Below are 27,505 nucleotides of genomic sequence, written 5' to 3'. Positions count from 1 at the left end.
ATTCTATTTGAATTTTATAATAATTGACGCGGGGGAGGTTAATGAAATTAACGTTATTAGTACACCTTTAAATGCTCTATCATTTAAAATTAATTTTATTCTGGGAGCGCCATAATTGAGCGAAATATCAATGACGTAAGCTTACCCAAAAACTGGCATAGGGTTGTATTCTTTTTGAATTTTATAATAATTGACGCGGGGGAGGTTAATGAAATTAACGTTATTAGTACACCTTTAAATGCTCTATCATTTAAAATTAATTTTATTCTGAAAGCGCCATAATTGAGCGAAATATCAATGACGTAAGCTTACCCAAAAACTGGCATAGGGTTGTATTCTATTTGAATTTTATAATAATTGACGCGGGGGAGGTTAATGAAATTAACGTTATTAGTACACCTTTAAATGCTCTATCGTTTAAAATTAATTTTATTCTGGGAGCGCCATAATTGAGCGAAATATCAAAGACGTAAGCTTACCCAAAAACTGGCATAGGGTTGTATTCTATTTGAATTTTATAATAATTGGCGCGGGGGAGGTAAATGAAATTAACGTTATTAGTACACCTTTAAATGCTCTATCGTTTAAAATTAATTTTATTCTGGGAGCGCCATAATTGAGCGAAATATCAATGACGTAAGCTTACCCAAAAACTGGCATAGGGTTGTATTCTATTTGAATTTTATAATAATTGACGCGGGGGAGGTTAATGAAATTAACGTTATTAGTGCACCATTAAATGCTCTATCATTTAAAATTAATTTAATTCTGGGAGCGCCATAATTGAGCGAAATATACATGACGTAAGCTTACCCAAAAACGCGCCGTTTTCGGGACCAAGACCGCCATAGGGTAGTATTCTATTTGAATTTTATAAAAATTGACGCGGGAGAGGTTAATGAAATTAACGTTATTAGTACACCTTCAAATGCTCTATCGTTTAAAATTAATTTTATTTTGGGAGCGCCATAATTGAGCGAAATATCAATGACGTAAGCTTACCCAAAAACTGGCATAGGGTTGTATTCTATTTGAATTTTATAAAAAATGACGAGGGAGAGGTTAATGAAATTAACGTTATTAATACACCTTTAAATGCTCTATCGTTTAAAATTAATTTTATTCTGGGAGAGCCATAATTGAGCGAAATATCAATGACGTAAGCTTACCCAAAAACTGGCATAGGGTTGTATTCTATTTGAATTTTATAATAATTGAAGCGGGGTAGGTTAATGAAATTAACGTTATTAGTACACCTTTAAATGCTCTATCGTTTAAAATTAATTTTATTCTGGGAGCGCCATAATTGAGCGAAATATCAATGACGTAAGCTTACCCAAAAACTGGCATAGGCTTGTATTCTATTTGAATTTTATAATAATTGACGCGGGGGAGGTTAATGAAATTAACGTTATTAGTACACCTTTAAATGCTCTATCATTTAAAATTAATTTTATTCTGGGAGCGCCATAATTGAGCGAAATATCAATGACGTAAGCTTACCCAAAAACTGGCATAGGGTTGTATTCTTTTTGAATTTTAAAATAATTGACGCGGGGGAGGTTAATGAAATTAACGTTATTAGTACACCTTTAAATGCTCTATCATTTAAAATTAATTTTATTCTGAAAGCGCCATAATTGAGCGAAATATCAATGACGTAAGCTTACCCAAAAACTGGCATAGGGTTGTATTCTATTTGAATTTTATAATAATTGACGCGGGGGAGGTTAATGAAATTAACGTTATTAGTACACCTTTAAATGCTCTATCATTTAAAATTAATTTTATTCTGGGAGCGCCATAATTGAGCGAAATATCAATGACGTAAGCTTACCCAAAAACTGGCATAGGGTTGTATTCTATTTGAATTTTATAATAATTGACGCGGGGGAGGTTAATGAAATTAACGTTATTAGTACACCTTTAAATGCTCTATCGTTTAAAATTAATTTTATTCTGGGAGCGCCATAATTGAGCAAAATATCAATGACGTAAGATTACCCAAAAACTGGCATAGGGTTGTATTCTATTTGAATTTTATAAAAATTGACGCGGGAGAGGTTAATGAAATTAACGTTATTAGTACACCTTTAAATGCTCTATCGTTTAAAATTACTTTTATTCTGGGAGCGCCATAATTGAGCGAAATATCAATGACGTAAGCTTACCCAAAAACTGGCATAGGGTTGTATTCTATTTGAATTTTATAAAAATTGACGCGGGAGAGGTTAATGAAATTAACGTTATTAGTACACCATTAAATGCTCTGTCATTTAAAATTAATTTTATTCTGGGAGCGCCATAATTGAGCGAAATATCAATGACGTAAGCTTACCCAAAAACTGGCATAGGGTTGTATTCTATTTGAATTTTATAAAAATTGACGCGGGAGAGGTTAATGAAATTAACGTTATTAGTACACCTTTAAATGCTCTATCGTTTAAAATTAATTTTATTCTGGGAGCGCCATAATTGAGCGAAATATCAATGACGTAAGCTTACCCAAAAACTGGCATAGGGTTGTATTCTATTTGAATTTTATAATAATTGACGCGGGGGAGGTTAATAAAATTAACGTTATTAGTGCACCATTAAATGCTCTATCATTTAAAATTAATTTAATTCTGGGAGCGCCATAATTGAGCGAAATATACTTGACGTAAGCTTACCCAAAAACGCGCCGTTTTCGGGACCAAGACCGCCATAGGGTAGTATTCTATTTGAATTTTATAAAAATTGACGCGGGAGAGGTTAATGAAATTAACGTTATTAGTACACCTTTAAATGCTCTATCGTTTAAAATTAATTTTATTTTGGGAGCGCCATAATTGAGCGAAATATCAATGACGTAAGCTTACCCAAAAACTGGCATAGGGTTGTATTCTATTTGAATTTTATAAAAAATGACGAGGGAGAGGTTAATGAAATTAACGTTATTAATACACCTTTAAATGCTCTATCGTTTAAAATTAATTTTATTCTGGGAGAGCCATAATTGAGCGAAATATCAATGACGTAAGCTTACCCAAAAACTGGCATAGGGTTGTATTCTATTTGAATTTTATAATAATTGAAGCGGGGTAGGTTAATGAAATTAACGTTATTAGTACACCTTTAAATGCTCTATCGTTTAAAATTAATTTTATTCTGGGAGCGCCATAATTGAGCGAAATATCAATGACGTAAGCTTACCCAAAAACTGGCATAGGCTTGTATTCTATTTGAATTTTATAATAATTGACGCGGGGGAGTTTAATGAAATTAACGTTATTAGTACACCTTTAAATGCTCTATCATTTAAAATTAATTTTATTCTGGGAGCGCCATAATTGAGCGAAATATCAATGACGTAAGCTTACCCAAAAACTGGCATAGGGTTGTATTCTTTTTGAATTTTATAATAATTGACGCGGGGGAGGTTAATGAAATTAACGTTATTAGTACACCTTTAAATGCTCTATCATTTAAAATTAATTTTATTCTGAAAGCGCCATAATTGAGCGAAATATCAATGACGTAAGCTTACCCAAAAACTGGCATAGGGTTGTATTCTATTTGAATTTTATAATAATTGACGCGGGGGAGGTTAATGAAATTAACGTTATTAGTACACCTTTAAATGCTCTATCATTTAAAATTAATTTTATTCTGGGAGCGCCATAATTGAGCGAAATATCAATGACGTAAGCTTACCCAAAAACTGGCATAGGGTTGTATTCTATTTGAATTTTATAATAATTGACGCGGGGGAGGTTAATGAAATTAACGTTATTAGTACACCTTTAAATGCTCTATCGTTTAAAATTAATTTTATTCTGGGAGCGCCATAATTGAGCGAAATATCAATGACGTAAGATTACCCAAAAACTGGCATAGGGTTGTATTCTATTTGAATTTTATAAAAATTGACGCGGGAGAGGTTAATGAAATTAACGTTATTAGTACACCTTTAAATGCTCTATCGTTTAAAATTACTTTTATTCTGGGAGCGCCATAATTGAGCGAAATATCAATGACGTAAGCTTACCCAAAAACTGGCATAGGGTTGTATTCTATTTGAATTTTATAAAAATTGACGCGGGAGAGGTTAATGAAATTAACGTTATTAGTACACCATTAAATGCTCTGTCATTTAAAATTAATTTTATTCTGGGAGCGCCATAATTGAGCGAAATATCAATGACGTAAGCTTACCCAAAAACTGGCATAGGGTTGTATTCTATTTGAATTTTATAAAAATTGACGCGGGAGAGGTTAATGAAATTAACGTTATTAGTACACCATTAAATGCTCTATCGTTTAAAATTAATTTTATTCTGGGAGCGCCATAATTGAGCGAAATATCAATGACGTAAGCTTACCCAAAAACTGGCATAGGGTTGTATTCTATTTGAATTTTATAATAATTGACGCGGGGGAGGTTAATGAAATTAACGTTATTAGTACACCATTAAATGCTCTATCATTTAAAATTAATTTTATTCTGGGAGCGCCGTAATTGAGCGAAATATCAATGACGTAAGCTTACCCAAAAACTGGCATAGGGTTGTATTCTATTTGAATTTTATAATAATTGACGCGGGGGAGGTTAATGAAATTAACGTTATTAGTACACCATTAAATGCTCTATCATTTAAAATTAATTTTATTCTGGGAGCGCCGTAATTGAGCGAAATATCAATGACGTAAGCTTACCCAAAAACTGGCATAGGGTTGTATTCTATTTGAATTTTATAATAATTGACGCGGGGGAGGTTAATGAAATTAACGTTATTAGTACACCTTTAAATGCTCTATCGTTTAAAATCAATTTTATTCTGGGAGTGCCATAATTGAGCGAAATATCAATGACGTAAGCTTACCCAAAAACTGGCATAGGGTTGTATTCTATTTGAATTTTATAAAAATTGACGCGGGAGAGGTTAATGAAATTACCGTTATTAGTACACCTTTAAATGCTCTATCGTTTAAAATTAATTTTATTCTGGGAGCGCCATAATTGAGCGAAATATCAATGACGTAAGCTTACCCAAAAACTGGCATAGGGTTGTATTCTATTTGAAATTTATAAAAATTGACGCGGGAGAGGTTAATGAAATTAACGTTATTAGTACACCTTTAAATGCTCTATCGTTTAAAATTAATTTTATTCTGGGAGCGCCATAATTGAGCGAAATATCAATGACGTAAGCTTACCCAAAAACTGGCATAGGGTTGTATTCTATTTGAATTTTATAATAATTGACGCGGGGGAGGTTAATGAAATTAACGTTATTAGTACACCTTTAAATGCTCTATCATTTAAAATTAATTTTATTCTGGGAGCGCCATAATTGAGCGAAATATCAATGACGTAAGCTTACCCAAAAACTGGCATAGGGTTGTATTCTATTTGAATTTTATAATAATTGACGCGGGGGAGGTTAATGAAATTAACGTTATTAGTACACCTTTAAATGCTCTATCGTTTAAAATTAATTTTATTCTGGGAGCGCCATAATTGAGCGAAATATCAATGACGTAAGATTACCCAAAAACTGGCATAAGGTTGTATTCTATTTGAATTTTATAAAAATTGACGCGGGAGAGGTTAATGAAATTAACGTTATTAGTACACCTTTAAATGCTCTATCGTTTAAAATTAATTTTATTCTGGGAGCGCCATAATTGAGCGAAATATCAATGACGTAAGCTTACCCAAAAACTGGCATAGGGTTGTATTCTATTTGAAATTTATAAAAATTGACGCGGGAGAGGTTAATGAAATTAACGTTATTAGTACACCATTAAATGCTCTATCATTTAAAATTAATTTTATTCTGGGAGCGCCATAATTGAGCGAAATATCAATGACGTAAGCTTACCCAAAAACTGGCATAGGGTTGTATTCTATTTGAATTTTATAAAAATTGACGCGGGAGAGGTTAATGAAAGTAACGTTATTAGTACACCATTAAATGCTCTATCGTTTAAAATTAATTTTATTCTGGGAGCGCCATAATTGAGCGAAATATCAATGACGTAAGCTTACCCAAAAACTGGCATAGGGTTGTATTCTATTTGAATTTTATAATAAATGACGCGGGGGAGGTTAATGAAATTAACGTTATTAGTACACCTTTAAATGCTCTATCGTTTAAAATCAATTTTATTCTGGGAGTGCCATAATTGAGCGAAATATCAATGACGTAAGCTTACCCAAAAACTGGCATAGGGTTGTATTCTATTTAAATTTTATAATAATTGACGCGGGGGAGGTTAATGAAATTAACGTTATTAGTACACCTTTAAATGCTCTATCGTTTAAAATCAATTTTATTCTGGGAGTGCCATAATTGAGCGAAATATCAATGACGTAAGCTTACCCAAAAACTGGCATAGGGTTGTATTCTATTTGAATTTTATAATAATTGACGCGGGGGAGGTTAATGAAATTAACGTTATTAGTACACCATTAAATGCTCTTATGTTTAAAATTAGTTTTATTCTGGGAGCGCCATAATTGAGCGAAATATCAATGACGTAAGCTTACCCAAAAACGCGCCGTTTTCGGGACCAAGACCGCCATAGGGTAGTATTCTATTTGAATTTTATAAATATTGACGAGGGAGAGGTTAATGAAATTAACGTTATTAGTACACCTTTAAATGCTCTATCGATCAAAATGAAAATTATTCTGGGAGCGACATTATTAGTCGAAATATCAAGGGCGTAAACTCACTAAAAAACGTGTCAAATCTTAAATTCCGAAAACATGCCCTCCATGTTCTATTTGAATTTGCCAACAAATGACGCGGGACAGGTCAATCAAACTAACGTTAATTTTACACCCTTAAATGCTTTATCGATCAAAATTAAAATTATTCTGGGAGCGACATTAATAGTCGAAATATAAGGGCGTAAACGCACTAGATAAGCGCGTCAAATCCTAAATTCCGAAAACATACCCACCATTTTCTATTTGAATTTACCAAATAATGACACGGGACAGGTCAATATAATTAACGATAATTATGCATCCTTAAACGCTTTATCAATCAAAATTAAAATTATTCTGAGAGCGACATTATTAGTCGAAATATCAATGAAGAAACTCACTAAAAAAGCGCGCCAAATCCTAAATTCCGAAAACATACCCGCCATGTTCTATTTGAATTTGCCAAATTTGACGCTGGCCAGGTCAGTCAAACTGACGTTAATTATACATCATTTTTTTGTTAAACAGCAACTTTTAAAATTTCGTTATATTTTTTACACTACTTTGTTAGTGAATTATCACTAAAAATGTTCCATAAAGAAAACATTGAAGTTAAATTCCATTTAAGAAAATGTTTGTTAAAGAGCATCGAATCTGAATTTTACCAGTTTCTTGCGTAAGACGAGTAAACTGAAATTATATTAAATTTTTCAAACGGTTCTGAAGCCCTTTAAATGATCGATTTATTTATTTTTTAAATACTTATGGGCTAGCGCCTCGTAGGAAGGGCCCTTTTCTAAACTAGCGCTTACTCGGAATATTCTTTTGGCGTCGCCACTGATTTAGCTTGGGAGAGGTTGTTGGAAACGAATGGGAAAAGATTAAAGAACAAGTTTTTTCGTGAAAGCAGTTATTCTATTTATTTTAATTTTCTAAAAATTTTCTCTTAACTAAAATTTAAATAAATGAGTTTTGTAAACCAATTTATTATACAATTTATTTTTTTGAGATAAATTATTTCTTAGGGTTTATGTTACATAGTTTTTGTCACAGATGTAATTTATTTATTTTTTATTTGTTTATGATATGTCTGAATGTCATGTTAATTCTTGGGCTTACAGCAGCTGGGCAACGTGGCACCGAATGGAACCAAAAATCATTTGTGGGCGGGTGCATTAGAAGTAAAGATCCGTCCTCCAGTTTCAGTGTTTTCGTGTTGTGGATGGATGCCTTCGTTTGGTTTAATCTTTGTCGTACCAAATCTTTATGCCGTAGTATAAAATCTCTTTTCTGCCCCAATGATATGGACGCAATGGGAACGTTTTTGTCAAGGTCAGGCTCGTTATCCTGATGTTCCCCTATGTAATCCTTCCCATCTTTGTAACGGTTTACTAAAACAAAGTTGAAGTCAGCTCCGGCTATTTTGGACACTAGTTTGCATAGTTCTTTCAGCACTGGTGGCCACGGTTTGGCAGGAAACGTGTTACCAGAATAGCTATACTTCAACCCATCGTTTCCGAACGCCACCTGTTGACGTGGAATCTCGCGCCATTGTCCATTGATTTTAACCTGAGACATTCGACCACTTAAATAAATAATTTGTTTTTCTAAAAAAACAAATAGTTCTTTTGAAAATTCTTTGTCCAAGAGATTGTAGTATGATAATCTAACACTTTCGCCAACAATTGAATTGAATTGAGTTTTCAAAATTTGATTTGTACGCATATGCAACGATGATAAAATTTTTCTTTCTTCCGAAAAATTGCTGGAATATTTCCTATGAAATATGTTAATATTAATATTGGTACAAGTTCAATGACGAAGAAATTGAACTTAAAGGCCGAGATCCTAAATTTGATTTTAAAGTACACTAATTTAACCACTAAGATTTATTTTGACGAGTGCCAGTTTGAATTGTATGACTGTCAGCTCTGACTTCTGTGACCATTATAGATCTCAACATAACATATAAATTAACCACCAAAATTGCGATTAATCGCAAATATTGCGGTTAACCGTTTATTTACGGATATTATCCGTGAATAAACAACGATTTCACATGCAAAAAATAATTTATATTTGCGGTTAAGTGTAGGTTATGGATAAAAATAAAATAAACGGTTAATTTTTATCGAAACGCCGAGCTCTAGACCATTGTACTTAACTCATAGTTGGTGCCATAAGTCTATAATATGTTTCAATAAGTGTGTCACTTTAAGAAATATTTTTAACTGAGTTACGTCATCACGGTAAGAAAACTTTCCCCTAGCGAGGCGCTGATAAAGGCCACACACTACACGATAACGAGCGGACGCAAACCGGAAATGTTTTGCGTATAAAAATAAGAAGTGACAGACTTATGAATCAGTGGCGTAGCCAGAAACTCGTCAAAGAGGGGTCTAAGTATGTTAATGTTAAGAGGGGGGTTGAGAAGGCGGTTAAAATTTAGTACAGTCAAAGGTAGGCCCAAGGTTGGACACGGAACCCCCCCCCCCCTTGTCTACGCCACTGTTATGAATCAATATTGAGAAAAAATTAAATAGCAATTAAGTTCGCCATTTTATTTTAATCAGCATTTCTACAGGCCACAATAAACCAAGCCTTTACGCGGCGTGTGCCATAAGTAACTTTTATGATCAAAGAAAATTATAATATTACTAAAACTATATTTATAATTTAAACTGATATAACAGCGAAACTAATTGATTTAAAGTACGAAAAAAAATCACGTTAACCGCTTTCCGAGCGCACATTTCAAAATAGATTTTTTCATATATTAATAGTATTCATTAACAGAAATCAGAGATAGAGACTACATTACAGTGTAATTCTAAAACTACACATGCAGCAAATTAAAGACACGTCAAGGAAATTTAAGGTAAATAAATCTAAGACGTTCAAAACAAAAAAGAACATATAAAATAAAATATACAAAATTTAAAATAAAAACTAGTACAAAGCTATCTATTTAATGAATAGAGGCGCTTTTTTAGTGAGTTTCTCCATTGATATTTCGACTAATAATGTCGCTCCCAGAATAATTTTAATTTTGATCGATAAAGCATTTAAGGGTGTAAAATTAACGTTAGTTTGATTGACCTGTCCCGCGTCATTTTTTGGCAAATTCAAATAGAACATGGCGGTATGTTTTCGGAATTTAGGATTTGGCGCGCTTTTTTAGTGCTTTTACGCCCTTATATTTCGAATATTAATGTCGCTCCCAGAATAATTTTAATTTTGATCGATAAAGCATTTAAGGGTGTAAAACTAACGTTAGTTTGATTGACCTGTCCCGCGTCATTATTTGGGAAATTCAAATAGAACATGGCGGGCATGTTTTCGGAATTTAAGATTTGACACGTTTTTTAGTGAGTTACGCCTTTGATATTTCGACTAATAATGTCGCTCCCAGAATAATTTTCATTTTGATCGATAGAGCATTTAAAGGTGTACTAATAACGTTAATTTCATTAACCTCTCCCGCGTCAATTATTATAAAATTCAAATAGAATACAACCCTATGCCAGTTTTTGGGTAAGCTTACGTCATTGATATTTCGCTCAATTATGGCGCTCCCAGAATAAAATTAATTTTAAACGATAGAGCATTTAATGGTGTACTAATAACGTTAATTTCATTAACTTCCCCCGCTTCAATTATTATAAAATTCAAATAGAATACAACCCTATGCCAGATTTGGGTAAGCTTACGTCATTGATATTTCGCTCAATTATGGCGCTACAGAATAAAATTAATTTTAAACGATAGAGCATTTAAAGGTGTACTAATAACGTTAATTTCATTAACCTCCCCCGCGTCAATTATTATAAAATTCAAATAGAATACAACCCTATGCCAGTTTTTGGGTAAGCTTACGTCATTGATATTTCGCTCAATTATGGCGCTCCCAGAATAAAATTAATTTTAAACGATAGAGCATTTAATGGTGTACTAATAACGTTAATTTCATTAACTTCCCCCGCTTCAATTATTATAAAATTCAAATAGAATACAACCCTATGCCAGATTTGGGTAAGCTTACGTCATTGATATTTCGCTCAATTATGGCGCTACAGAATAAAATTAATTTTAAACGATAGAGCATTTAAAGGTGTACTAATAACGTTAATTTCATTAACCTCCCCCGCGTCAATTATTATAAAATTCAAATAGAATACAACCCTATGCCAGATTTGGGTAAGCTTACGTCATTGATATTTCGCTCAATTATATCGCTCCCAGAATAAAATTAATTTTAAACGATAGAGCATTTAAAGGTGTACTAATAAAGTTAATTTCATTAACCTCCCCCGCGTCAATTATTATAAAATTCAAATAGAATACAACCCTATGCCAGATTTGGGTAAGCTTACGTCATTGATATTTCGCTCAATTATGGCGCTCCCAGAATAAAATTAATTTTAAACGATAGAGCATTTAAAGGTGTACTAATAACGTTAATTTCATTAACCTCTCCCGCGTCAATTATTATAAAATTCAAATAGAATACTACCCTATGGCGGTCTTGGTCCCGAAAACGGCGCGTTTTTGGGTAAGCTTACGTCATTGATATTTCGCTCAATTATGGCGCTACAGAATAAAATTAATTTTAAACGATAGAGCATTTAAAGGTGTACTAATAACGTTAATTTCATTAACTTTCCCCGCGTCAATTATTATAAAATTCAAATAGAATACAACCCTATGCCAGTTTTTGGGTAAGCTTACGTCGTTGATATTTCGCTCAATTATGGCGCTCCCATAATATTTTTAACTCCGCTTTTTTAGTTGAGTTTTGTAGTATTTTCAGCAGTGCCACCACTGTTTTTGACTTTTTCCGGTGTTTTAATACTCCTATTTTAAAGTGCCGTGTCCGTTTTTTACTATTTTCGCGAGTTAAATTTTGTTTTTACGTTTTCGCGATTCAAACTTTTGCGCCGTTTTCGGGCTTTGGCGTCTTTTCGCGTCCGCCGCTCCCTCCCCTCGCTGCTACGGAGGGCCTCCTGTCCCTGGAGTTTTTGCGTCCCAAGGCTTAACACCGTCGTCGCCTTCGCCGTACGGACTCGTCTCCGGCTACTTTTCTCCTCCCGTTTATGGGAACTTTTTCTCTTCACCGTCCGTGGCTTTTCAAGTTTCACCTACTATTCCCTCTGAATCCTCAGGATTTTCGTCGCTGCTGGATTCGACTAAAACGTTTTCCAACACCGACTATTTCCCACCAAACCCTACTCATCACGCTATTACGTCGCAATGCGCGACCAACTCTCACCAAGAATTTTCAACTACCGCCACGGCTCCTAATTGTGAATTATCGGCACTATTTCCACGGAAAATCCTCCGACTACTACAACGTCATCTTGGGCTGATATCACTGCGGGTGATAACAACCTGTCGCGTTCTACCGTTTCAAATGAAACTCAACAGACCGCTCATACGTACACTTTCAACCGCTCCACTCAAAGACCAAACCCCAATGAAAGGGGAATCATCATCCGTTCGACCCAGAAAAACGCAACCGTGGAGGATTATTTGGTTGCCATCTCGTCCGTAGTTCCCCCGAAGAATATAACTGATGTATACCGCCAAAACGGTTTCATCTATGTATATTTTTCGGACGCGTCCTGGGCCCGTCAGTTGATAGCCGACGGCCTAAATTTTCGAAATGCGTTGCTGGAATGTCTCCCTATTGGTATCGCACCGAAAAGGGTGATGTTGTCTAACGTTAACCCCCTCATAGAAGATACGATGCTAACGTCGATGCTATCGCGTTATGGCGTAGTGCAAGGCGCAGTACGTGCCATCCCCGCCGCTGTCACTCGCCCCGAGTTTAAGCATATCAAAAGCGCTCGGCGTGAAGTATCCGTTCTCTTCGACTCGGATGACGCTTTTCGCGCTCTTCCTGAATTTTTCACCGTCTTTATTAACCAGGAGATGTTTATTGTTCCGGTGAATAATCCGGTTCGCTGCGTAGCTTGCGGTGAAACCGGCCACGTCCTTCGGAACTGTAAACGCGCTTCGTCTAAAGTTAACTCCACCGTACCTACCTCAAAATACGCCTCACCCGCGGTAAGCGACTCTTCAACCTCCGATTCTACTAGGATAAAAACTGTCGCGTCAATTTCAACCATGGGCGACAATCACGTCCCTGCCATCGTTTCATCCGTCTCAGGCGTTACTGAAACTCGTCCGGCGGAGTGCCTATCCTCCACAACTGGCGCGAAGTCTCGTGAATCCTCGCTTGATCGCGCGATGGGCCCTCCTGAAAAGAAGCTTAAAAAACGCCCTCTTTCTAAATACCGCTACGAACCTGATACTAACTCGTGGGCCGATGCAAAGGGATCTTTCAAGCCGGTGTTATCTCACGTTGACACTATGAAGTTCCTCAAACGCTCACTAGGCTTCCCCGCTCAAGTCGCTCGGACCGTTTGTGGAGAATACGTGAGTGACGCTGCTTCAGTTGACGCGTTATCGCGACAAATTCTCGTTGTCGCCCATACAGACCCTGCCATTGCCGCTATTACGTCCGATTCTCTACGTCGTAACGAAAGAAATCGGTACTATCGCCTCTCGTCTTCGATTCGCACTCTTTTCAAAGACCTTTCCGATGTGGAGAGTTCGCAAGAATAATATACTTTTTACCCGTCATATGAACTTCTTCTTTTTATTTTTTATTTATCCATTTATGGTCTTTAGTATAATGTCTTTTAATGTACGCGGAATTTCTCGTTTTAAACCTGACATTGCCTGTTTTCAGGAAACGTTTGTAAGCGAAGCCTTTTCCAAATCATTCGTATGGTCGCAGTGGCCTTATATCTTTTTCCACGCACCCTCGCTCAACCCGCGTAGTTCGGGAGTTTCAATCGCGATACACCCCTCCCTTCGCCAACATATTTCCTCCGTGGAATGTTTTCAAGATCGTTGTTTACATATTCGTTTTAACGCGGGCATCTTTCACTCTCAGACGCCGTTCCATCTTTTTTGTATATATATTTCTGCTACGAGCGACGCCGTCGCTATTGAGACCCTGAACTACATTAAAAATATTTTAGTAAATATTGATCCGTCCGACACTGTACATATCACCGGAGATTTTAACTGTTGTCTAAGCCCTATTGATAGAAAAAACTGTACCGAATACCGCGATATTTTAGTCTCTAACTTAAACGATCTCATTGACCAATTTGAACTCACGACGTTTTTCGCTCTATCAATCCTGAAACCCAAAGTTTCACGTGGCGCGCCAGAAACCACGGAAAATTAATTTCCGCCCGCTTAGACCGCCTATACGCGCGGTCCTCCTCTTTTCGACTCAAAGCCGTTCGTCATATTCCATCGGGCTTCTCCGATCACGACGCGGTTCTCTGCCAATTTTTTGACACTTTCTCTATACCGCGTTCGCCGCCTTTTTGGCGGATGAATATTCGCTGCCTTCAAGACCACCAATTTATTTCGGAGTCCCGCGCAATGCTATCAGCCTTAATTAACGCCAAACCGCCTATGAGGTCTTGGACCTCGTGGTGGTTTGACTTCATGAAACCGGAAATTAAATCTTTTTCCATGATTTTTTGGCACCGTCGTCAAATCCGCGATACGGCTGCTATTAACCATCACGAAGCGATGGTGTCGGCCTTTCCTCCCGATTCTCCAGAATACCAACTGCATAGCGAGAACTTGAAAAGACTTTTGCTCGAACGTTCCTCAGATTCTCTCGTTCGCGCCAGAGAATCATTTTTCAGGTGTATAGACACCCCTAGCAGGGATTTTTATAAGCTCGAAAAGCGGGCTGTAGCTTCCAATATAATTCCGGCGGTTTACGATTACCAAGGTGTCAACGTGACCGATCCCGATACTATTCGCGAGGTGGTGGCTGATTACTACGCCGGTCTCTACTCCAAGGATAATACCATCACCGATTCTAACATCACCAACATTTTGCCCAACGACTTACCTACTCTCGATGCGAACGACGCCGCTGGTATTTCCGGGGCCTTTACTCTATCCGCGACCACCGCCGCTTTAAAGGGCCTCTCCCGCGGAAAGGCATGCGGCATTGACGGTATCCCCGTCGAATATTTTTTAGCCTTCTGGGCCATTCTAGGTCCAATCTTTGTAGAAGTTTTTAACGGTCTCGTGACGTCGCCCGTATACTGGCAAAAGTTTTGCACCTCCATAGTATCCCTCCTTCCCAAGACCGGGGACCTTATGGACCTAGCAAACTGGCGCCCTATCTCGCTGTCTAATTCGGACTACAAACTCTACTCGCGAGTTCTCGCAAACCGCCTAAACTCGGTAGTGGGCACCCTCGTTCATCCCTCTCAGACCTATTCCATTCCAGGGAGGTGCATTTATAACTCCCTTTCGGTCCTACGCAATTTGATCTCCCTCGCTAACGCTAAGAGGGAAACTCTCGCGATTGTCAATATCGACTTTCGAAAAGCCTTTGACCGCGTCGATCACCCCTACCTTTTTCGAGTCCTCGAGCGGTTCGGCATTCCGAGTGACTTCCTCGATTTCCTTCGCGTTGTCTACACGGACTCAACATTTCGAGTCCGCGTGAACAACACCATCACGCGTGCCATCCCTTTCGCGAGCGGAATTCGACAGGGCTGTCCGCTCTCCGGCCTCCTCTACGTCCTGGCCCTCGAGCCGCTCCTGTGTTCACTTCGTTCCACGATTCGGCGCCCTCTCGGGCCCGCCCATTCCCGCCTCGTGAATGCGACCTTCGCTGACGACCTTAATGGTTTTCTTCGGGATACCGCCGAATTCGACGCTTTCCACCGTTGTCTTACTGCCTATTGCACCTCTTCTGGGGCAGTAGTCAACAACGATAAATCCTTCGTTCTTTGGTGCGGTGAATGGCGAGACAACCAACCACCGATAAAACTACCTTACCCATCAAACTCGGACGGCGGGAAATTCCTTGGAGTTTATCTGGGTAATACGCCCGCCTACGAGCTCCGCAACTGGCCGGAACTCTCGACGCGCGTCTCCCGAGTCTTAGGGCGCTGGTTACACTACCGGCACCTCTGCTCGCCCGCGGGTCGAATACTATTAATCAATCAACTAGCCTCCTCGATCCTTTGGCACCGACTAAAAGTCCTAAACCCCCCTCTATCCTTCGTCCGTGAGTGGCAATCGTCCCTCGTTAATTTCCTTTGGGCAGGGGTCCATTGGGTTCCCTGCCACTATCTTTATCCCCACCGTCTCTCGGGAGGTCTGGGGCTAGTTAACATTGAACTTAAAATTCGAGCTTTCCGAGTTCAAGCGCTCGCCCTTTATTTATCATCGGACGATCGCGACAGCCCAGTCATCACATGTACGAAGTCTATCTTCGACGCGTTTCTCCCTCGCTTTTCCCATCCCGAAACATTACTCGGCGACCTAACGAGCCAATACGGCAAAATTCCCTTCTATTCCACCGCCCTTTCGTGTTGGTTCGGTATGCCCTTGCGAGCCCAGCCAACGTTCTCATCTCGCGAAAAGTTTCTTAACATCTCCTTCGCGTCCTCCCCTTTCATACGGACCGTCGAGGGCAAAATCCATAAACCCGACGACAGTAGTAGTCTCGCCACACAAGGCCTTACCAGGCTCTTTCACTTGTTAGATCCGGGGGGTCGCTGGCTTACGCAGAGAGAACTTTTAGTCACTCGCGCTCCGTCGCGTTTTTTCGTCCAGCAACATCGGAATATCGTCAACGCCTGCGTACGGACTTTCCCAGAAACGTTTAACGCTTCTGGCGTTAGACCAGACGCCCAATTTAATGGCGACAACATCTTGTCCATTTCGGTTGAGTGGCGCGCAGGTTCTCGTGTCTCCCGTTGCATGGTGACCGATAATTCTGCAACCCGAGATATCTACCAGTGCCTCGTCAGCTCGAGTTTCCCTGGTAAGCCTCCATCCCTGCCTTTTTCCGATCCCACACTAGTCTCGCCGACCTCTTGGGACGCTCGTAGGATCTCCCCGATAAGCTCACGCTCCGAACTCTGCATTTACTGGAGAGCCTTACATTTGTCTCTACCGGCTCCAGCTCGGCTCTTCCACATTGTCGAAAGCCTCGATTTTAAATCGTGTCCTTTCTGCCCCAGTAAAGGAACGGTCGAGCACTGCTATTATTATTGCCCACTTTTTCAAACCGTCGGAGAACGAATTTTAGAGTTCGTTTTTCAGTGTACCGGTCACCACCACTCACTAACGGACTTCTGGACGTTAGTCAGTGGGTATCCAAACAGCCACCACCTCTGTAACTTTGCGTTCATTATAACGCAAGTCGCGTTCGCAGACATGTATGCCGATATAGCGAGTTTATCGTTGGCTACAGCCCGTTTCAGCGAGCATGTAGAACGAGCTGTAAATAATATTAAAACCCGAATAATCGCACGGTACCGTGCCACGCGACAAGTTGCTGTAACGCGAGATACACTTGTTGCCTTTAACAACCTCTGGCAGGTCACAAACGAGCCCCATTGGTAAAACTATGTAATAGTCTAATCTAGTATTTTGTATTTCAGTGTACATAATTATATTATATATACAATTCTCTACTCTTCCAGTGTTCGCGTTATTTTTGTTAATTTTTGTTTATTTTACTGCTATGTACATTTGTAAATAATCTATATACTTGAAATACGTATGAAACATCTATTGTAACTTTCTGCTATTAAAGCTAGTCGTTTTGAAAACAAAAAACTCCCTCGTCAATTATTATAAAATTCAAATAGAATACAACCCTATGCCAGTTTTTGGGTAATCTTACGTCATTGATATTTCGCTCAATTATGGCGCTCCCAGAATAAAATTAATTTTAAATGATAGAGCATTTAAAGGTGTACTAATAACGTTAATTTCATTAACCTCCCCCGCGTCAATTATTATAAAATTCAAATAGAATACAACCCTATGCCAGTTTTTGGGTAATCTTACGTCATTGATATTTCGCTCAATTATGGCGCACCCAGAATAAAAATAATTTTAAATGATAGAGCATTTAATGGTGTACTAATAACGTTAATTTCATTAACCTCTCCCTCGTCAATTATTATAAAATTCAAATAGAATACAACCCTATGCCAGTTTTTGGGTAAGCTTACGTCATTGATATTTCGCTCAATCATGGCGCTCCCAGAATCAAATTAATTTTTAATTATAGAGCATTTAATGGTGTACTAATAACGTTAATTTCATTAACCTATCCCTTGTCAATTATTATAAAATTCAAATAGAATACAACCCTATGCCAGTTTTTGGGTAATCTTACGTCATTGATATTTCGCTCAATTATGGCGCACCCAGAATAAAAATAATTTTAAATGATAGAGCATTTAATGGTGTACTAATAACGTTAATTTCATTAACCTCTCCCTCGTCAATTATTATAAAATTCAAATAGAATACAACCCTATGCAAGTTTTTGGGTAATCTTACGTCATTGATATTTCGCTAAATTATGGCGCTCCCAGAATAAAATTAATTTTAAATGATAGAGCATTTAATGGTGTACTAATAACGTTAATTTCATTAACCTCTCCCTCGTCAATTATTATAAAATTCAAATAGAATACAACCCTATGCCAGTTTTTGGGTAATCTTACGTCATTGATATTTCGCTCAATTATGGCGCTCCCAGAATAAAATTAATTTTAAATGATAGAGCATTTAATGGTGTACTAATAACGTTAATTTCATTAACCTCTCCCACGTCAATTATTATAAAATTCAAATAGAATACAACCCTATGCCAGTTTTTGGGTAATCTTACGTCATTGATATTTCGCTCAATTATGGCGCTCCCAGAATAAAATTAATTTTAAATGATAGAGCATTTAATGGTGTACTAATAACGTTAATTTCATTAACCTCTCCCTCGTCAATTATTATAAAATTCAAATAGAATACAACCCTATGCCAGTTTTTGGGTAATCTTACGTCATTGAAATTTCGCTCAATTATGGCGCTCCCAGAATAAAATTAATTTTAAATGATAGAGCATTTAATGGTGTACTAATAACGTTAATTTCATTAACCTCTCCCTCGTCAATTATTATAAAATTCAAATAGAATACAACCCTATGCCAGTTTTTGGGTAATCTTACGTCATTGATATTTCGCTCAATTATGGAGCTCCCAGAATAAAATTAATTTTAAATGATAGAGCATTTAATGGTGTACTAATAACGTTAATTTCATTAACCTCTCCCTCGTCAATTATTATAAAAATCAAATAGAATACAACCCTATGCCAGTTTTTGGGTAATCTTACGTCATTGATATTTCGCTCAATTATGGCGCACCCAGAATAAAAATAATTTTAAATGATAGCGCATTTAATGGTGTACTAATAACGTTAATTTCATTAACCTCTCCCTCGTCAATTATTATAAAATTCAAATAGAATACAACCCTATGCCAGTTTTTGGGTAAGCTTACGTCATTGATATTTCGCTCAATCATGGCGCTCCCAGAATCAAATTAATTTTTAATTATAGAGCATTTAATGGTGTACTAATAACGTTAGTTTCATTAACCTATCCCTCGTCAATTATTATAAAATTCAAATAGAATACAACCCTATGCCAGTTTTTGGGTAATCTTACGTCATTGATATTTCGCTCAATTATGGCGCACCCAGAATAAAAATAATTTTAAATGATAGAGCATTTAATGGTGTACTAATAACGTTAATTTCATTAACCTCTCCCTCGTCAATTATTATAAAATTCAAATAGAATACAACCCTATGCAAGTTTTTGGGTAATCTTACGTCATTGATATTTCGCTAAAATATGGCGCTCCCAGAATAAAATTAATTTTAAATGATAGAGCATTTAATGGTGTACTAATAACGTTAATTTCATTAACCTCTCCCTCGTCAATTATTATAAAATTCAAATAGAATACAACCCTATGCCAGTTTTTGGGTAATCTTACGTCATTGATATTTCGCTCAATTATGGCGCTCCCAGAATAAAATTAATTTTAAATGATAGAGCATTTAATGGTGTACTAATAACGTTAATTTCATTAACCTCTCCCTCGTCAATTATTATAAAATTCAAATAGAATACAACCCTATGCCAGTTTTTGGGTAATCTTACGTCATTGATATTTCGCTCAATTATGGCGCTCCCAGAATAAAATTAATTTTAAATGATAGAGCATTTAATGGTGTACTAATAACGTTAATTTCATTAACCTCTCCCTCGTCAATTATTATAAAATTCAAATAGAATACAACCCTATGCCAGTTTTTGGGTAATCTTACGTCATTGAAATTTCGCTCAATTATGGCGCTCCCAGAATAAAATTAATTTTAAATGATAGAGCATTTAATGGTGTACTAATAACGTTAATTTCATTAACCTCTCCCTCGTCAATTATTATAAAATTCAAATAGAATACAACCCTATGCCAGTTTTTGGGTAATCTTACGTCATTGATATTTCGCTCAATTATGGAGCTCCCAGAATAAAATTAATTTTAAATGATAGAGCATTTAATGGTGTACTAATAACGTTAATTTCATTAACCTCTCCCTCGTCAATTATTATAAAATTCAAATAGAATACAACCCTATGCCAGTTTTTGGGTAAGCTTACGTCATTGATATTTCGCTCAATCATGGCGCTCCCAGAATAAAATTAATTTTTAATTATAGAGCATTTAATGGTGTACTAATAACGTTAATTTCATTAACCTCTCCCTCGTCAATTATTATAAAATTCAAATAGAATACAACCCTATGCCAGTTTTTGGGTAATCTTACGTCATTGATATTTCGCTCAATTATGGCGCTCCCAGAATAAAATTAATTTTAAATGATAAAGCATTTAAAGGTGTACTAATAACGTTAATTTCATTAACTTCCCCCGCTTCAATTATTATAAAATTCAAATAGAATACAACCCTATGCCAGTTTTTGGGTAATCTTACGTCATTGAAATTTCGCTCAATTATGGCGCTCCCAGAATAAAATTAATTTTAAATGATAGAGCATTTAATGGTGTACTAATAACGTTAATTTCATTAACCTCTCCCTCGTCAATTATTATAAAATTCAAATAGAATACAAACCTATGCCAGTTTTTGGGTAATCTTACGTCATTGATATTTCGCTCAATTATGGCGCTCCCAGAATAAAATTAATTTTAAATGATACAGCATTTAATGGTGTACTAATAACGTTTATTTCATTAACCTCCCCCGCGTCAATTATTATAAAATTCAAATAGAATACAACCCTATGCAAGTTTTTGGGTAAGCTTACGTCATTGATATTTAACTCAATTATGGCGCTCCCAGAATAAAATTAATTTGAAATGATAGAGCATTTAATGGTGTACTAATAACGTTAATTTCATAAACCTCTCCCTCGTCAATTATTATAAATTTCAAATAGAATACAACCCTATGCCAGTTTTTGGGTAATCTTACGTCATTGATATTTCGCTAAATTATGGCGCTCCCAGAATAAAATTAATTTTAAATGATAGAGCATTTAATGGTGTACTAATAACGTTAATTTCATTAACCTCTCCCTCGTCAATTATTATAAAATTCAAATAGAATACAACCCTATGCCAGTTTTTGGGTAATCTTACGTCATTGATATTTCGCTCAATTATGGCGCTCCCAGAATAAAATTAATTTTAAATGATAAAGCATTTAAAGGTGTACTAATAACGTTAATTTCATTAACTTCCCCCACTTCAATTATTATAAAATTCAAATAGAATACAACCCTATGCCAGTTTTTGGGTAATCTTACGTCATTGAAATTTCGCTCAATTATGGCGCTCCCAGAATAAAATTAATTTTAAATGATAGAGCATTTAATGGTGTACTAATAACGTTAATTTCATTAACCTCTCCCTCGTCAATTATTATAAAATTCAAATAGAATACAACCCTATGCCAGTTTTTGGGTAATCTTACGTCATTGATATTTCGCTCAATTATGGCGCTCCCAGAATAAAATTAATTTTAAATGATAGAGCATTTAATGGTGTACTAATAACGTTTATTTCATTAACCTCCCCCGCGTCAATTATTATAAAATTCAAATAGAATACAACCCTATGCAAGTTTTTGGGTAAGCTTACGTCATTGATATTTAACTCAATTATGGCGCTCCCAGAATAAAATTAATTTGAAATGATAGAGCATTTAATGGTGTACTAATAACGTTAATTTCATAAACCTCTCCCTCGTCAATTATTATAAATTTCAAATAGAATACAACCCTATGCCAGTTTTTGGGTAATCTTACGTCATTGATATTTCGCTAAATTATGGCGCTCCCAGAATAAAATTAATTTTAAATGATAGAGCATTTAATGGTGTACTAATAACGTTAATTTCATTAACCTCTCCCTCGTCAATTATTATAAAATTCAAATAGAATACAACCCTATGCCAGTTTTTGGGTAATCTTACGTCATTGATATTTCGCTCAATTATGGCGCTCCCAGAATAAAATTAATTTTAAATGATAAAGCATTTAATGGTGTACTAATAACGTTAATTTCATTAACCTCTCCCTCGTCAATTATTATAAAATTCAAATAGAATACAACCCTATGCCAGTTTTTGGGTAATCTTACGTCATTGATATTTCGCTCAATTATGGAGCTCCCAGAATAAAATTAATTTTAAATGATAGAGCATTTAAAGGTGTACTAATAACGTTAATTTCATTAACCTCCCCCGCGTCAATTATTATAAAATTCAAATAGAATACAACCCTATGCCAGTTTTTGGGTAATCTTACGTCATTGATATTTCGCTCAATTATGGCGCTCCCAGAATAAAATTAATTTTAAATGATAGAGCATTTAAAGGTGTACTAATAACGTTAATTTCATTAACCTCCCCCGCGTCAATTATTATAAAATTCAAATAGAATACAAGTCTATGCCAGTTTTTGGGTAATCTTACGTCATTGATATTTCGCTCAATTATGGCGCTCCCAGAATAAAATTAATTTTAAATGATAGAGCATTTAATGGTGTACTAATAACGTTAATTTCATTAACCTCTCCCTCGTCAATTATTATAAAATTCAAATAGAATACAACCCTATGTTAGTTTTTGGGTAATCTTACGTCATTGATATTTCGCTCAATTATGGCGCTCCCAGAATAAAATTAATTTTAAATGATAGAGCATTTAATGGTGTACTAATAACGTTAATTTCATTAACCTCTCCCTCGTCAATTATTATAAAATTCAAATAGAATACAACCCTATGCCAGTTTTTGGGTAATCTTACGTCATTGATATTTCGCTCAATTATGGAGCTCCCAGAATAAAATTAATTTTAAATGATAGAGCATTTAAAGGTGTACTAATAACGTTAATTTCATTAACCTCCCACGCGTCAATTATTATAAAATTCAAATAGAATACAACCCTATGCCAGTTTTTGGGTAATCTTACGTCATTGATATTACGCTCAATTATGGCGCTCCCAGAATAAAATTAATTTTAAATGATAGAGCATTTAAAGGTGTACTAATAACGTTAATTTCATTAACCTCCCCCGCGTCAATTATTATAAAATTCAAATAGAATACAAGTCTATGCCAGTTTTTGGGTAATCTTACGTCATTGATATTTCGCTCAATTATGGCGCTCCCAGAAAAAAATTAATTTTAAACGATAGAGCATTTAAAGGTGTACTAATAACGTTAATTTCATTAACCTCACCCGCGTCAATTATTATAAAATTCAAATAGAATACAACCCTATGCCGTTTTTGGGTAATCTTACGTCATTGATATTTCGCTCTATTATGGCGCTCCCAGAATAAAATTAATTTTAAATGATAGAGCATTTAATGGTGTACTAATAACGTTAATTTCATTAACCTCTCCCTCGTCAATTATTATAAAATTCAAATAGAATACAACCCTATGCCAGTTTTTGGGTAATCTTACGTCATTGATATTTCGCTCAATTATGGCGCTCCCAGAATAAAATTAATTTTAAATGATAGAGCATTTAATGGTGTACTAATAACGTTAATTTCATTAACCTCTCCCTCGTCAATTATTATAAAATTCAAATAGAATACAACCCTATGCCAGTTTTTGGGTAATCTTACGTCATTGATATTTCGCTCAATTATGGAGCTCCCAGAATAAAATTAATTTTAAATGATAGAGCATTTAATGGTGTACTAATAACGTTAATTTCATTAACCTCTCCCTCGTCAATTATTATAAAATTCAAATAGAATACAACCCTATGCCAGTTTTTGGGTAATCTTACGTCATTGATATTTCGCTAAATTATGGCGCTCCCAGAATAAAATTAATTTTAAATGATAGAGCATTTAATGGTGTACTAATAACGTTAATTTCATAAACCTCTCCCTCGTCAATTATTATAAATTTCAAATAGAATACAACCCTATGCCAGTTTTTGGGTAATCTTACGTCATTGATATTTCGCTAAATTATGGCGCTCCCAGAATAAAATTAATTTTAAATGATAGAGCATTTAATGGTGTACTAATAACGTTAATTTCATTAACCTCTCCCTCGTCAATTATTATAAAATTCAAATAGAATACAACCCTATGCCAGTTTTTGGGTAATCTTACGTCATTGATATTTCGCTCAATTATGGCGCTCCCAGAATAAAATTAATTTTAAATGATAAAGCATTTAATGGTGTACTAATAACGTTAATTTCATTAACCTCTCCCTCGTCAATTATTATAAAATTCAAATAGAATACAACCCTATGCCAGTTTTTGGGTAATCTTACGTCATTGATATTTCGCTCAATTATGGAGCTCCCAGAATAAAATTAATTTTAAATGATAGAGCATTTAAAGGTGTAATAATAACGTTAATTTCATTAACCTCCCCCGCGTCAATTATTATAAAATTCAAATAGAATACAACCCTATGCCAGTTTTTGGGTAATCTTACGTCATTGATATTTCGCTCAATTATGGCGCTCCCAGAATAAAATTAATTTTAAATGATAGAGCATTTAAAGGTGTACTAATAACGTTAATTTCATTAACCTCCCCCGCGTCAATTATTATAAAATTCAAATAGAATACAAGTCTATGCCAGTTTTTGGGTAATCTTACGTCATTGATATTTCGCTCAATTATGGCGCTCCCAGAATAAAATTAATTTTAAATGATAGAGCATTTAATGGTGTACTAATAACGTTAATTTCATTAACCTCTCCCTCGTCAATTATTATAAAATTCAAATAGAATACAACCCTATGTTAGTTTTTGGGTAATCTTACGTCATTGATATTTCGCTCAATTATGGCGCTCCCAGAATAAAATTAATTTTAAATGATAGAGCATTTAATGGTGTACTAATAACGTTAATTTCATTAACCTCTCCCTCGTCAATTATTATAAAATTCAAATAGAATACAACCCTATGCCAGTTTTTGGGTAATCTTACGTCATTGATATTTCGCTCAATTATGGAGCTCCCAGAATAAAATTAATTTTAAATGATAGAGCATTTAAAGGTGTACTAATAACGTTAATTTCATTAACCTCCCACGCGTCAATTATTATAAAATTCAAATAGAATACAACCCTATGCCAGTTTTTGGGTAATCTTACGTCATTGATATTTCGCTCAATTATGGCGCTCCCAGAATAAAATTAATTTTAAATGATAGAGCATTTAAAGGTGTACTAATAACGTTAATTTCATTAACCTCCCCCGCGTCAATTATTATAAAATTCAAATAGAATACAAGTCTATGCCAGTTTTTGGGTAATCTTACGTCATTGATATTTCGCTCAATTATGGCGCTCCCAGAAAAAAATTAATTTTAAACGATAGAGCATTTAAAGGTGTACTAATAACGTTAATTTCATTAACCTCACCCGCGTCAATTATTATAAAATTCAAATAGAATACAACCCTATGCCGTTTTTGGGTAATCTTACGTCATTGATATTTCGCTCTATTATGGCGCTCCCAGAATAAAATTAATTTTAAATGATAGAGCATTTAATGGTGTACTAATAACGTTAATTTCATTAACCTCTCCCTCGTCAATTATTATAAAATTCAAATAGAATACAACCCTATGCCAGTTTTTGGGTAATCTTACGTCATTGATATTTCGCTCAATTATGGCGCTCCCAGAATAAAATTAATTTTAAATGATAGAGCATTTAATGGTGTACTAATAACGTTAATTTCATTAACCTCTCCCTCGTCAATTATTATAAAATTCAAATAGAATACAACCCTATGCCAGTTTTTGGGTAATCTTACGTCATTGAAATTTCGCTCAATTATGGCGCTCCCAGAATAAAATTAATTTTAAATGATAGAGCATTTAATGGTGTACTAATAACGTTAATTTCATTAACCTCTCCCTCGTCAATTATTATAAAATTCAAATAGAATACAACCCTATGCCAGTTTTTGGGTAATCTTACGTCATTGATATTTCGCTCAATTATGGAGCTCCCAGAATAAAATTAATTTTAAATGATAGAGCATTTAATGGTGTACTAATAACGTTAATTTCATTAACCTCTCCCTCGTCAATTATTATAAAATTCAAATAGAATACAACCCTATGCCAGTTTTTGGGTAATCTTACGTCATTGATATTTCGCTCAATTATGGCGCTCCCAGAATAAAATTAATTTTAAATGATAGAGCATTTAATGGTGTACTAATAACGTTAATTTCATTAACCTCTCCCTCGTCAATTATTATAAAATTCAAATAGAATACAACCCTATGCCAGTTTTTGGGTAATCTTACGTCATTGATATTTCGCTCAATTATGGCGCTCCCAGAATAAAATTAATTTTAAATGATAGAGCATTTAAAGGTGTACTAATAACGTTAATTTCATTAACCTCCCCCGCGTCAATTATTATAAAAATCAAATAGAATACAACCCTATGCCAGTTTTTGGGTAATCTTACGTCATTGATATTTCGCTCAATTATGGCGCACCCAGAATAAAAATAATTTTAAATGATAGAGCATTTAATGGTGTACTAATAACGTTAATTTCATTAACCTCTCCCTCGTCAATTATTATAAAATTCAAATAGAATACAACCCTATGCCAGTTTTTGGGTAAGCTTACGTCATTGATATTTCGCTCAATCATGGCGCTTTCAGAATCAAATTAATTTTTAATTATAGAGCATTTAATGGTGTACTAATAACGTTAATTTCATTAACCTATCCCTCGTCAATTATTATAAAATTCAAATAGAATACAACCCTATGCCAGTTTTTGGGTAATCTTACGTCATTGATATTTCGCTCAATTATGGCGCACCCAGAATAAAAATAATTTTAAATGATAGAGCATTTAATGGTGTACTAATAACGTTAATTTCATTAACCTCTCCCTCGTCAATTATTATAAAATTCAAATAGAATACAACCCTATGCAAGTTTTTGGGTAATCTTACGTCATTGATATTTCGCTAAAATATGGCGCTCCCAGAATAAAATTAATTTTAAATGATAGAGCATTTAATGGTGTACTAATAACGTTAATTTCATTAACCTCTCCCTCGTCAATTATTATAAAATTCAAATAGAATACAACCCTATGCCAGTTTTTGGGTAATCTTACGTCATTGATATTTCGCTCAATTATGGCGCTCCCAGAATAAAATTAATTTTAAATGATAGAGCATTTAATGGTGTACTAATAACGTTAATTTCATTAACCTCTCCCTCGTCAATTATTATAAAATTCAAATAGAATACAACCCTATGCCAGTTTTTGGGTAATCTTACGTCATTGATATTTCGCTCAATTATGGCGCTCCCA

The 27,505-nt window shown here is 35.4% G+C and overlaps 2 protein-coding genes across 2 annotated transcripts in view; both read right to left on the bottom strand.

Moving 5' to 3' along the window:
• Window positions 1–27,505, bottom strand: part of LOC149935076 (uncharacterized) — a 323,937-nt gene that overhangs the window by 174,206 nt on the left and 122,226 nt on the right. The window lies entirely within an intron of this gene.
• LOC149935083 (DNA oxidative demethylase ALKBH2-like) lies at window positions 7,772–8,278 on the bottom strand. The gene has a single exon (XM_090153537.1). The coding sequence runs from the start codon at window positions 8,276–8,278 to the stop codon at window positions 7,772–7,774; it is 507 nt and encodes a 168-aa protein (XP_090009663.1).

The sequence above is a fragment of the Leiobunum rupestre genome, chromosome 7, assembly GCF_980474605.1.
Source record: "Leiobunum rupestre chromosome 7, qqLeiRupe1.1.hap1, whole genome shotgun sequence".
NCBI classification, from domain to species: Eukaryota; Metazoa; Arthropoda; class Arachnida; order Opiliones; family Sclerosomatidae; genus Leiobunum; species Leiobunum rupestre.
This window is presented reverse-complemented; position numbering and strand designations above follow the sequence as displayed.